This window comes from Bison bison, unplaced genomic scaffold (assembly GCF_000754665.1).
Source record: "Bison bison bison isolate TAMUID 2011002044 unplaced genomic scaffold, Bison_UMD1.0 scf7180017864516, whole genome shotgun sequence".
NCBI lineage: Eukaryota > Metazoa > Chordata > Mammalia > Artiodactyla > Bovidae > Bison > Bison bison.
In genome coordinates, this window is record NW_011495069.1 from 1,558,142 (window position 1) to 1,570,853 (window position 12,712).

The following is a 12,712-nucleotide window of genomic DNA, read 5'->3' on the forward strand; positions in this document are numbered from 1 at the left end:
CTCTCCCCCCGCAGGTGATGAGCATTCTGAGCAACCCCAGCGCGGTGCCGCCGCAGCCCCAGGCCGACTTCTCCATCTCGCCGCTGCACGGCGGCCTGGACTCCGCCACCTCCATCTCGGCCAGCTGCAGCCAGCGGGCGGACCCCATCAAGCCGGGAGACAGCCTGCCCACCTCGCAGTCGTACTGTCCGCCCACCTACAGCACCACCGGCTACAGCGTGGACCCCGTGGCTGGCTACCAGTACGGCCAGTACGGCCAGAGTGAGTGCCTGGCGCCCCGGGCGCCCTCCTCCCCTCCCTGTCCCAGCACCGCCCCCCCCGACAAGGACCTCCCACTTACTTGTAGAAAACTGTGAGGGGGTGTTGGGTGGGGGTGCCCATTTCACAGGTGAGGAAACTGAGGTCCAGAAAGGCAGAACTGCCGTCCTGACATGATACAGCCCTGGACCCCTGCACGCACGCTCCTCCTGTCTTGGAGCCTGGCTGTCCTGTAGGAACATAATACGAGCCACCGGTATCATTTAAAATTTCCTCCTACCCCCCTTTTACAAGAGGAATGATTTTTACTAACATTTTTTAGGTGACCCGGTATATCTAAAAAAGATGATCATTCCGATACGTAATCCACATGTCATGATGACGAAGACTTTTTCACATTTTTTTCATAGACTGTTTTTGAAATCCAGACCGTTTCCCTTCAGTTACTAAGTTTTCACTGGAACTATGAGATCTGCCTTTGTTTCATGAAATTTACAACTGGAGGAAGTAGATTTACACACTCAAGTTGTTCCGAATATTTTGAAAAATTTCTCAGTCGCTGTGAATGTGATTGTGATAGTCGCTCAGTCGTGTCCGAGTCTTCGAGACTCAGGGACGGTGGCCCGCCAGGCTCGTCTGTCCGTGGAATTCTCCAGGCAGGACTACTGGAGTGGGTAGGCATTGCCTTCTCCAAGGGATCTTCCCAACCACTAAATTAAAGCAAATTACAGGTTTTAAATCTAAGAGGAAATCAGATCGGAAGGTGACCTGCAGCTCCCCGCTTGCGCCAGGCACATGCCGAGCGCTGGGGAGCCAGGGGACAGACCGTGCCCCTTTCTCCTTCTCCCTCGCCCCCCAGGGCAGAGCCGTGTCTCGAGTTCTCTCCCCCAGCCCACCCCAGCTTTGGTCTCCGCAGACCGTGAGGTGGTCTCTGGTGCCCACCCCGAGCGCCACGCTCTTGGCCTCTGGTCGAGCAGAGACGGCGGGCCCTTAGACTGGGCCGCCGCCTCCAGCTGCCAGGTGGACAGGGCGGCCGTGGAGCCAGTCCGACGGCCGGGGTTGGGGGCGCTGAGGTCATGCGGCCCCCGCCCGGCCCCTGGCAAAGGCGTCACCTGCTGGTGTCAAACTCATCAGAAGGGCGTGTGGCAGCAGGGTGTGACCTCCCGGCCCAGGGCCCTCTCTGTCCCTGCGCAGCCCCGCCTGGCCCCTGACCTCTGCTTCCTGACCCCACCCCCGCCCCCACCCCCCACACAGCCTCGCCTCCACGGCTAAATGCGGGCCAGCTGTGCCGGCCTCACCTCCCGACTGTGTTCATGGCCTCCTCCCTGTGGATGCGTGTGTTCACGTACATGTGTCTAGGTGAGCGTGAGTGAGCGTGTCAGGAGTACCTTGCGGGCGGTGTGTGTGTGTGTGTGTGTTTTGGCACACCCGTGTTAGTGCACACATTCTGTGTCTAGGTGAGCACACGTATACATGTGGATCCATGAATGTGTGAGTGACACAGTGTATCTGTGCACACGACGATTTACATGTGTGAGTGTAAATGAGCATATTGTGTGCACGTGGGTTTATATGTGAACACGTGTACACATTTGGTCGTGTGAGTATATGTGGCCATAACATACGCATGTGTGTTGAGATGTGCGTTCAGGCGTGTTCATGTGGCTCCGTGTGTGTGGGCGCCTGTGAGTTTGCCCTGCTGTGCTGTGTGGATGTATGCGTGCATGTGTGTAAATATGGACTATGCGTGGCTGTGTGTACACGTGTATGCATGCGTTTGCCACGTGCGTATGCTGGAATGAGCGTGTGTATTTGGAGTCCGTGTGTGTGCAGAGTGTACTTACAGGTATGGGTACGCTTGAGCGTGGGTACAGGTGTGGTTGTGTGTACTGGTATCCAGGTGTGCATCTGGGTGTGAACTCACGAGGCGTGTATAATTGTGTCTGTGTGAGTGTGTGTGTGTGCCTGCGAGTCTGAGAACTGGGTGTGCGCGCGGGCAGGGCGGTCTCCAGAGGGGCCAGGGTGACCCTGTGCCCGGCCCGCATTCCCGAGCACGGAGCAGGCCACACATGCTCTTGATAAAAAGTTCAGCGTGGCTCCAGCGGCAGCCATGGCCCCGGCCCGGGGCAGGCGTTAGTCACACCCGGAGCCCGTGCCCGCCTCCAGGGGCGCCTGCCCAACTCGGAAATAAAATTAACCCCGAAGTCAGCATGGGGGCCACGAGGGAGGGGGGATCAAAAGGGAAAGGGCCCTGGGGGGCGAGAAGGGAGTTTTGTTCCCCTTCGCTAGGGAAGAGCTGGCCGGGGTTTCCTCCCTGCCCGCTCCTCACCCCCCACACCCCCTCACCCTTCCGACCTCCAGCTCCGCCCCCCAGTCATCCCCCTCCACCCCCACCCTGCCTCCCTTGGCTCCGCCAGGGGCTGCTCAGAGCTCCTCCTGGGCCACCTCCTCCAGCCCTTCCCCGGGGGTACCCCAGCTCGGACCCCACTCTCCTCCACCCAGCCCACAGAGGCTCCCGGGGCACACTAGGAGAGGACTGAGGGAGAGTCTGTCCCTCCACCACCCTGATGTGGGCAAGTTACCCGCCTCTCTGAGCCTCAGTTTTGCCATCTGTGAAATGAGGGCCCAGGGATTCGATTCCATTGTCTTCATGTTTTCCTATGGTACCATCCCCCTTGGCTGTGACATCCTGGGACAGCCCAGGGACACACGTGGAATTCCCACTGACCGCCTCCCCCTGTCCACGGGCAGCTGAATTCACCACAGTCCATGTGTGACATCCTCATGCTCTAAGCCATGCTGTGTATGCCCAGGGCCACCTGCCGTCTACCCACACCTGTCCTGTGCGTGAGTTAGCCCACTGGGCGCTGGGTGAAATGCATGTTCTTCATTTCGTGTAATCCTCAAAAACCCCAGGTTATTTGTCCTCAGGTTACAGATGCAAAAGCTAAGGCTCAGAGAGGCTGGGAGCTTTCCCCGTGGTCCCACAGAAAGTGGAGTCTCCTAACTTCAAACCTAGTTCTCTTTGAGTCAAACCACAAACTTGTGCAAGATGTTGAGGAATGATGCACACCAGCCCTGGTGTGGAGTCCTGTTCACAAGTTCACACTCATCTGTGCGTGGACAGAGATTTATTTCTCTGTGAGTATTCACTACTCTGTGTCTATAATGGCTCCAGGGTATCACTTTACAACACGCACGTCTGCAAAGGAAGGAGAAGTGATCATTTCTTGAGCATCTACTGTGGGTCTGGCACCCCATCCTCACCGCCACCTGGTGCAGGGTCCTGGGTTATTCCCTCTGGGCAGACGAGGAAGGGGATCCCAGGGAGTTTGGCTGGGACCACCAAACAGTATCTATCCAGGTGCACAGGGCCACCCCTTTGACCGTGGAGAGCATCGCTTTTGAGTGTGCCTGGGTCAGGTGGACCAAACCCTAAAGCAGGAGAGTCCACCTCCTCGCCTTGGTCCTCTCATCTTCCCAGGGACACCATCACACCGTCCCCGCCTGCTCCCTGCCGCCATCCATCCATCCGTCTGTCTCTCCCCGTCCCTAAATGGGGTGGGGGTAGGGGGGCAGGGACAGGGCGCACAGCAGATTAATATGGCCCTGGTGTTCCCAGAGGCCAGGGCCGTACTAATGATGGGGCTGATAGAACGCAGAAGTGTGAAAAGAATTTTAATAGATCTGACAAGTCTAATAAGAATTTGTGTCTAGAAGGGTCCTCCTCTGGGGCTGCTGGCTGACGAGACGCTGACGGCTGAGATTTGTTTACTGGTTGGCATCGCCACCACCTCTCCTGCCAACTCCTGATTAATCTAATTTGAGACATTGAGAGCCCAGGCTCGGGCACGAGGCAGAGGAGGGGAGGCTCGGAGAGACAGAGGGACAGGAAGGGCCACTGACAGGCTGTAATGAGAAATGTCACAGCCCTGCCCTCGCTGGACCCCGGCCCCACCCCAGGGAGAGGAAGGCTCTGAGGGATGACGGGTGCCCTTGAAGCTGGCTGAGTCGTCAGTAAAGTTTGGTGTTTCTTGGTGTTTCCTTGGTCGTCTTGACAACAGGGCCTGGGGAAGTCCCTACAGCGTGCAGGGCCATGGCTGGTGACAGGGAGAGGCTAAAGAGGAAGAGACAGAGTGACCAGAGGCACAAGCAGAGTAAATTCAGGCACCTCCAGCTCACATGTGCCTCTGGGCCGGTGGCTCTTCCTGAACCTCAGTCTCCACATCTGTAAAATGGGAACAACTGTAGCCTAAAGCATGGGGCAGTTGAAAGAATTAGATGAGATATTGTCTGCCTGGCACTTAGCAGTTCCCATCGTTGTTATTCAAAGCCAGACCTTTCTGCCACTCTTGCAGGAAGAGCTGGCCCTTAGACAAGTCCCTTACCTTGCCTGGAGTAGAGAACGGGGCCATTCCAGGCTTCGGGTTGTAGGGAGTTCCGTCCATTCTCAAGTGCTGTGTGGGGACCAGGGATGATTCTGCAGGAGGTGGAGCTGGCAGGGGTGGTTAGCAGCTAGCATCAGACTGCCTGCATTTGAATTATGGCCCCACAATTTAGGAACGCTGGGATCTTTCAAGTTATGCAACCTCTCAGGGCAGGGCCTCGGTTTGTCATCCGTGAAATGGGGATGGTGATAATCCCAGCCTCACAGAGGTATTGGGGGACTTGAGTGAGATGATGCATGTCAAGTGCTTAGAGTGGGACTGGCATAGAGTCAGCTCCGGGGAAACGTCAGCTCTTTCCTGCCCCTACTTCCTGTTACCACTCTGACAACGTGGCCTCCTCTTGGGCGAGACCCGGAACCCAGGTAAGACAGACCCCACTAGTAGAGACGGTGTGGTCACAGCTGCCGGGTCCCCCTGAGACCGGAGATGGGAGGTTTTCTCACCCTCCCCCAGAGTAAGGGCTGGACCCTGGACAAGGGTAAGGTGGGGACCACCACTCTGCCCCACCAGCTAGGAGCCTGGAGGCTGAGGAACCCTAGAGGCAGCCCCTGGGGGCTCAGCGTGGGAAGCTGAGGGACACAGAGTCCAGGCCTCCAGTAAGGCCCAGGGCATGCGTATATCCTTTAGGAACCCAGGGAGCCGTGCCCGGAGCCCCTGTGCCAGGCATCTTAAACCTCATTGTCTCATTTGGTCCTTAAAACAGCCCTCGAGGAGGCTGGAATTTGTCCTCCCCATTTTACAGACAAGGAAGCAGGGCTGGAGAGACAGAGTGTTTTGCCCAAAGCCACGTGAGCAGGAGGCAGTCAGGAGCCTGGATCGCCCAGTTCACCGTCCCTTTCCTTCTTTTCCCCATCAAAGGGCATGCCTGCTTACTGCGCCCCAGCCCCAGGAGCCCTCATCCATCCCACTCCCTGTGCGCCAGGCGTGGTGCTGACTGACCGCTGCATATACATTTTCTCATCTAATCACAATAACCCTCCAACCCAGGTGCTCGTATCACCTTACAAGGGAGCTGAGGCTTGGAAAGGGGAGATGGCGTGTCCCCAGATCACACACGGAGTGTCGGCAGGTGCAGAGTTTGAACGTAGGGCATTTGAGCCCCCAGGCAGTAGGGCCTCCTGGAACTCAGTTACTGATACAGCCCACCTCAGCTCCCTATTTGCCCTCCGGCCACGCCGTCACCTCCCGGCTCCACCCACCCACCCTAGGCAGGGGCCCCCCAACTCTGGGAAGGCATGGAGAGTGTTACCAGATCCATCAGTGGGCACGGGACAGTGAAGGGAGAGCCCTCTCTCCAGCTTCCTCTCACCTCCAGATCGGAGGGGTCCCAGAAGGTAGGATCGGCCAGAGCTGCAAATTCTGGCTTGGGAGGCAGCCTTTCTGTGCCTCAAGGGGCCTCGGTCACATGCCAGGCAAATCGTCTGGTCCAGGATGGTTTCTGCTGCAGCCCCAGGCAGGCACAATGAGGAGAGTCGGCCCAGAACTCAAATGGGCCTACCTGCACACACCTGATGCGCGAGCCTGGCTGAGGTGGGACTCACCTGTGCAGTTTCCTGTGTTCCCACCGTTCACCTCACGCAGGTGCACACAACTCACCCACGTCTGTGCACACATACAAGTGCAAGTGTTGCTCGTGTCCATCGCTCCGTCGTGGAGAGTCTTGTTCCCACTGTTCACACACACATGAATGTACGCCCTCAGACTCTCATCCCTCTCTGGGTGACCAGAACTGGCAGGGCTGCAGGTCTCATTTCCCTGCATCACAGGCTCCCGGCCCTTCCTCCTGCAGGGACCCCTCAGCTTCCTGGCAAAAGCTCCCTTCATTTTTGAGTACGAGGTCTTGCTTTGCCTCAGCCGTGAGCTGGGCTTAGGGTCCAGAAAAGGCAGAAGGACCTTGCCCCCCCTCCTACCTGGACCCCAGGGGACTCACTGGACGTGCCTCAGAACAGGGATGCGTAGAGGCGTGTTGGGGAAAGGGACAGTTCTTCACTAGACAATGGGATACCCTAGGTACTTTCCTACAGAGCCCATAGGGGAGCTGGGTAAACAATGTGGTAAGCAAATATTTGCTGAATGATTGCAAAGGAAGTGAGAGAAAGAGTCTTATGAGAAATTGATGGACAGGTGGGTGGATGGATAAACAGGTGGATAAACAGATCAAAAGTGGATGGGCAGATTGATGATAAATAGATGGACAACAGATAGATGGATGAAGATATGGTTGTGGATGGACGGATGGAAGAAGAGATGTGTAGATGCAGAGAAGGACGAATGGATGAATTGATAAGTGGATGGATGGGTGGATGAATAGATGTAGAACAGATTGAATTAACAGGCAAAAAGAACGTCAATTTCTAGGAGGCTCTCTTTTTTTCCCCAGCTGCTGTTGATTACCTGGCCAAAAATGTGAGCCTGTCCACACAGCGTCGCATGAAGCTCGGGGAGCACTCGGCTGTGCTGGGACTCCTGCCTGTGGAAACTGGCCAAGCTTACTAGGGCCCCTGGGGCGACTTGCCCCAGCCTGAGTCCCAGCCTAGCCCTTACTGATCCCTGAGCCTCCCATCCTCAGTCCCTCCATCGCCCTGGGGTCCCTGGAGGCCAGGGAGGGAGCCCATTCCCTTCTTGTGCCCAGCCCTCTGGAGACAGGCAGCCTGCCCACCGTTCCTCTGTGGTTAGGGACCTGGAGTGACCCCCGTGGAGTCTGCCTCTTCACTCTCCCCACTGGAGGGTCTCTGGTAACCTGCCGTCTTGCCCCAGCCAAATTCTGACGTGGCCTCTGTCATCTCAGACCCAGAGACCACAGCTCACCCTGAACAGAGCTCCTGGGGCAACCAAAGGAGAACGCTGTCTGGGATGAGGTCCAGGAGCCCTTTGACCCCAGTGCCAGTGGGTCCCCTGGTCAGACATGGAGCCCACGGGGCTGATCTCGGTGACAGTGCTGGGAGCCAGCCCTCCTGGTGGGTCTCTGGCTCAGGGCCTGAACCACAGCTCGTCCTCCTTAGCAAAGGAGGGGGGACCTTGGCCCTGGGCTGCTTCCAGGAATCACCCACGAATTCTGAGGACTTCAGGACTTCTCCACACACCTCTGCTGGGTGGAGGGGGGAAATCTAGCCCAAGCAAGGGGACTGGGAGGACCAGGAAGAAGCTTAGCCAAGGGGGCAGGGCCACATGGGTGGGGCTTGTTGGCAGTGGGCTGGTCCAGGGTACCAGGACCCAGGCCGGGTATTCAGAAGCAGCTTTAGGCTTTAACACTGAAGCCCCAGTTCCAACCTTGCCCACCCCGGGTGGGGTCTGGGGAGCACACAGACCCTCCAGTTTCCTCATTTGCTGAATCAGATGGCACAGGGAGGAGACCAAGTCTTGAGAACACGTGAGCAATGAGGCAGGCTCAGAGGAGGGTCTCATAACTGGGGTTGCTCTGCTTGTGGGCGGCAAACCTTTGTTGCCAAAGGCTTCAGCGGTCTGCCTTCAAGTCCACACCCCATGGAGCATCGATTTCTCACAAAGCCTCCTTCAGAGACCTGGGCCCATCCCCTGAATGCCCTGCCCTCTAGGAAGGGCGCCTCCATCTGCTCTAGAAAATGGTTCTTGGACCATCAGGGACTGCTTGCCCCACAGACAAGACCACAGAGTCCCTTTGGCATTTGGGGGGTGGGAGGGGCATGTCCCTGTCCCACCCAGACTGGCATCTTTCAGTGTTGACCTGTTCTCAGCTGAGGGCGTGGAGATGTGGTCAGTCTTTGAGCTGCGGCCCCTGGGCAGAGAGGGGCACCAAAGGTTCTGGAGAAGAGGGCAAGGTCATCTTCCACGGCCACTCCAGCGGCTCTCCCCAACTGCCTTCTCTTTACACGTTGAGACCTTTGGGGAGTGGCTCAGGCCCCTGACTACGGCCTCCCTTCTAACTCTTCCCTTTACCCTTGATCAAAATTATATTCATCTCCATCATCGTAATCTACGCGTGGATCACCTGCATCAAGTCCTGCTGGGTCAAAGCACTTGAGACGGGAGACACAACACCGAATCTGCATAGACCGGACCAAATTGCTTGGCCCCTCCTGGGCACCTGGCACCACCTCTTTGCTCAACTCACGCCTCGCCCTCAGCTCACAGGACATTCCCAGAGGGAAAGGCTGCCGCCTTGGGAATCAACCTGAGCGCCTCCCTTCTGGGGAGCCGGGTTAGCAAGATACTAGGACAGTTCCCTGAATGGACATCACCTCTGTGACAAACGCTCTCACCTACTTCCCATCTTCAGACTCAGTATCTCAGGCCTGTCCTGGACCGTGACCAAGGCGGCCTGTATCTCTGGTTTTCGAGGAGCCTATGACTAACTGGAGACAAACAGACTCTTTAGTAGCAGTGGACACCCAGACACGTGTGGCCCATCAAGGTCAGCCAGAGTTTCAACGGGAGCATCCAAGGCAGGAGACTCTGGGCTCTTTAAGCTCTGGACAAAAAGGAAGGATGTATGTTGTCTGTTGGCGACCCGGTCCGTGTTTTTGTAGCTATCACAGCCAGGAAGCAGTTCTTCCTTAAGCTGAACTACAGTCTTCATCCACATTCCTTGAATGGTCAGTCTTTCCCTCTGGAAGCCGGTCTCAGCCCTCCGCTGCATCTCCTTATACCCTGGGTTTTCCGGGAGCAGTAGGGATCTCAGGCTGGTGACCTCAAAACCACCCAGCTCCCCCCACCCCCGGAAGTGACATTCCAATGCTAGGACCAATCCCAAATAATCTGCCTCCGATGGCAAAATGGGTGTGAAGCAAATGACTTCTCCTTAAGTCCGTCTTCTCTGGAGTTCTCCCAGGCGACCATCTTGGTAGAAAGTGGGACTTATTCCCCCAGCGGCCCCACCCTCCTCAGAAAGAAACCCTGACCCTAACAGGTTTTTCCTAAAACCTAGAGCATTAACGTGTGTACCCAACTCAGTCTGTAAAATTCCGTCTGGTGGTGGCAGCTTGCAGCTTCACCAGCAAGATGATACTGGATGAGAATTATAAAAGCTTCCAACTCTTGAGGGTTGGCCACAGGCTGAGAAAGAAGGTCTGAATCCCAGTGGCGAGGCTGGCCCAGGAACGATCCCGCTCCAGCCCTGTAAATAGAGTCCATAGCGAAATAAAACATGCTTCCTCCAACTTCTCACAAGTAGCTGTTGGTCCTACCTATGGGGGCCCCTCTTCTGAACTCATTGTACATTAGTTGGAAACGTGGTGATGTGCTGTTCGTTTATAGGAAGTTTTATAAATATATATATAAATACAAAAAAAAAAAAAGGACCGAAAACCCCCACAGTGCGTGTCGTGCTAGCGCCAGGGACCATCTGTAGGGATATATCTGCATATCGTGTGTTTCAAATTATACATTCCGGGCTCTGCTGGGTTTTTTCATTTTTATTGCTTTGTTTTTCACTTGGTCTTTCTATCTTGCTATGAAAAAAAAAGTGATGTGTAAGAACCAAGCTATGTTTTATTTTTTACTCGTATGTTTTCCTTGATTTACATTTGCCATTCTTTTGCCAGAGGAACGTGAAGGAGGAGAGAGATGGTGGTGGGGGCGGGGTTACGAAAGAGAAGGAGAGAATAATCGCGAGAGAGGGTTGCCCAGAAGGAAAACGAGAAGGTCAGATTTTCCATCTGGTGGTGGCCTGAGAACAAGGCAGATGCATGACTCTGATCACTCCACCGAAATCCTGCGTTGTTGGATCTGGAGCGGGCAGTGCGTTCAGAGATGAGGATCCAGGAGCCTGGGAAACCCCACGATGGCCCGAGAAAGACAGGACGCTCTGGGGCCTCTCTCGGGTTGATACTCTCCTCAGGCCCCCCAACGTGCCCCGCACTGCTGGATGCTTTTTGAGGCCGACTGACCTTCTCCTTCCCCTCCCGCAGAGGCACCACAGCCGAGGCCAAATGGGGTCCTCCAGCCGCCGCCTTCAATTGTCAGAGACATCTGCATATCAATAAGGCCAATCCCAGCCTGGGAACTATCCGCGTAGCACTCGCCATCATTCCTTCTTCCTAGGTACGGCAACTTGGTTGCTTCCGTGTTTGACTCACAGCCATTTTCCTCCATGTGGGAGCGAGTGTGTGTGCATGAGAGTGTGAGTGGGGTGTCCGCGTGGGCACGAAGGCGTGTGCTTAAGTATAATCGCACCATAATTTATTCAGCTATATGGAGTAGTAGACTAGAAAGAGAAACTGGCATTTGCTTTAACTACCTGCTTGTAAGCGCTTCCTCTGTAACTCAGGCGTAACTGTTACATATACATTAAAAAGAAATTAAAAGCATCTCCAGGGTTCCGTGTACTCAATTGATCTCCATGTGCGACTGCCCTTAAAAGGGACCGAGGGGCAGTCAAGAAGACCTTTGACCTAATCTAGAGAGTGTGTGTTGAGGGGTAGGAACTCCATTTCTCTCGCGCCCCGCCAGGTCTCCCAGTGCTAAGCAGATGCTGGACATGTAGCAGAAGCCTCATCAATGTTTGTTCAGTGGACGCATCTCTCTGGGGAAACCTCAGTTCTCTTCACCAGGATTTTCCCACCACTAAACATAGAACCCTCTGTGGTCTCTCCTTGTATCAATATACAGAATTTGCAAGGTGGCAGAGAGCTCACAAGTTTACTTATTGTCTTTCAAGCAGAGCCTGATATGAGAGAGTTGGGGGCAGTTGAATTATTGGAGAGCCTCCAAGAGAAATCCTTGAGGGCAGTGGTCCCCAACCGTTTTGGCACCAGAGACTGATTTCGTGGAAGGCGATTTTTCCACGGGGGACTGAGGCAGGGGTAATGGTTTCAGGACGATTCAAGCATATTAAATTGGTGTGCACTTTATTTCTGTTATTATTATATAAGCTGCACCTCAGATCATCAGCCGTTAGATCCAGGCAGTTGGGGAGCCCTGTGTAAGGGAGTCAAAGGAGAAGGATGGGGCAGGGGAAGGATCTGGGCAAAGAGGAGGTTTTACCTGGAGTCTAGTCCCAACCTGATCCGGCAGAGAGCTCTGGACTGACTGAAAATTGGAGAATGGAGTCAGCCTCACCTTGAGATCAGGGGATTTTTGCTGCACAGATGAGTCATTCACTGGCTGCTGGCTGTGCCTGGGGACGGAATGGGATGGGTGGGAAAAGGGTTTGTGTGGCCAAGCACCTCTGGTTAACATGGCCCCTGTGGGCTGAGGGCAGGTCCCCAGAGAGAGGAATGGCAGTGAGCCCTCAGCAGCAACTCACATCAGTCAGGGGGCGGGTGCGCCGGCCCAGTCAAAGGGGCTCTGGGCAAGGACTGGCACCATCTACTCCACATGCGTTCCTCTGGCTCCAGACCAGGCCACCCGTGTCATTCCAGGGCACTGGTTTACATGGGTCATCTGAACAGGGAGGCGGCGAGTTGGAGGAGTTTGGGGAGATAATGTACATGAAGGATTGGGAACATGTGCACAAAGGAAGAATCTGAGTCCACCCAATCCAGCCAGGTTCTCTTCCCAAGGTCAGAGCAGCCGGAAGGCTGCCAGGCACCCTGCTCTACATAGAATCCCTACAGTGCGATGAGCTCTATACCTGCCCCCCAAGGAATCCGGGCAGCTTATGGCAGAATCAGGGCTCCCAGCCACAGTTCACCCAGGTCTTTCTCCCTGGCTACCTGCCACCCAAACTGAGCAGTAGTTGTTCAGTGAATCAGGAAGATGTAGGGGAGAGTCAAGAACTAGTCAAGTTATACTCCGACCTCTGCACTGACCTCTGCATATGACTCATTGTGGGTCCTGAGACAGTTTTCTCTCCCTGTAAGACCCTATTTCCATATATGTTTTAAAAAGCAGACTCGATGATATCTAAAGATCTTCCAGGTTACCACGACAATAAACTGAGCCACAGGCTGGTCTCAAAGCAGCCTGGAGAGTGCCCCGGTGTCTAGGAGCTGTCCATCAGCAGTGCTCGGGGAGCAACACAGAGGGCTAGATGTTCGGTGTACGATGCCAAGTTGCCCAAGACCTGCCCCTGGGGGCTCCCAGAGAAC

At 55.3% G+C, this 12,712-nt stretch overlaps 1 protein-coding gene across 2 annotated transcripts in view; it reads left to right on the plus strand.

Annotated features, from left to right (window-relative positions):
• PAX7 (paired box 7) overlaps positions 1-7,265 on the plus strand; it is a 104,218-nt gene extending 96,953 nt beyond the window's left edge. For both annotated transcript variants that reach the window (XM_010829932.1, XM_010829931.1), the window contains exons 8-9: positions 15-261; positions 7,087-7,265. In XM_010829932.1, the coding sequence (XP_010828234.1) occupies positions 15-261; positions 7,087-7,202 (363 nt within the window). In that variant the 3' untranslated portion in view covers positions 7,203-7,265. The remainder of the gene's footprint in view (positions 1-14; positions 262-7,086) is intronic.
• The last annotated feature ends 5,447 nt before the right edge of the window (positions 7,266-12,712 follow it).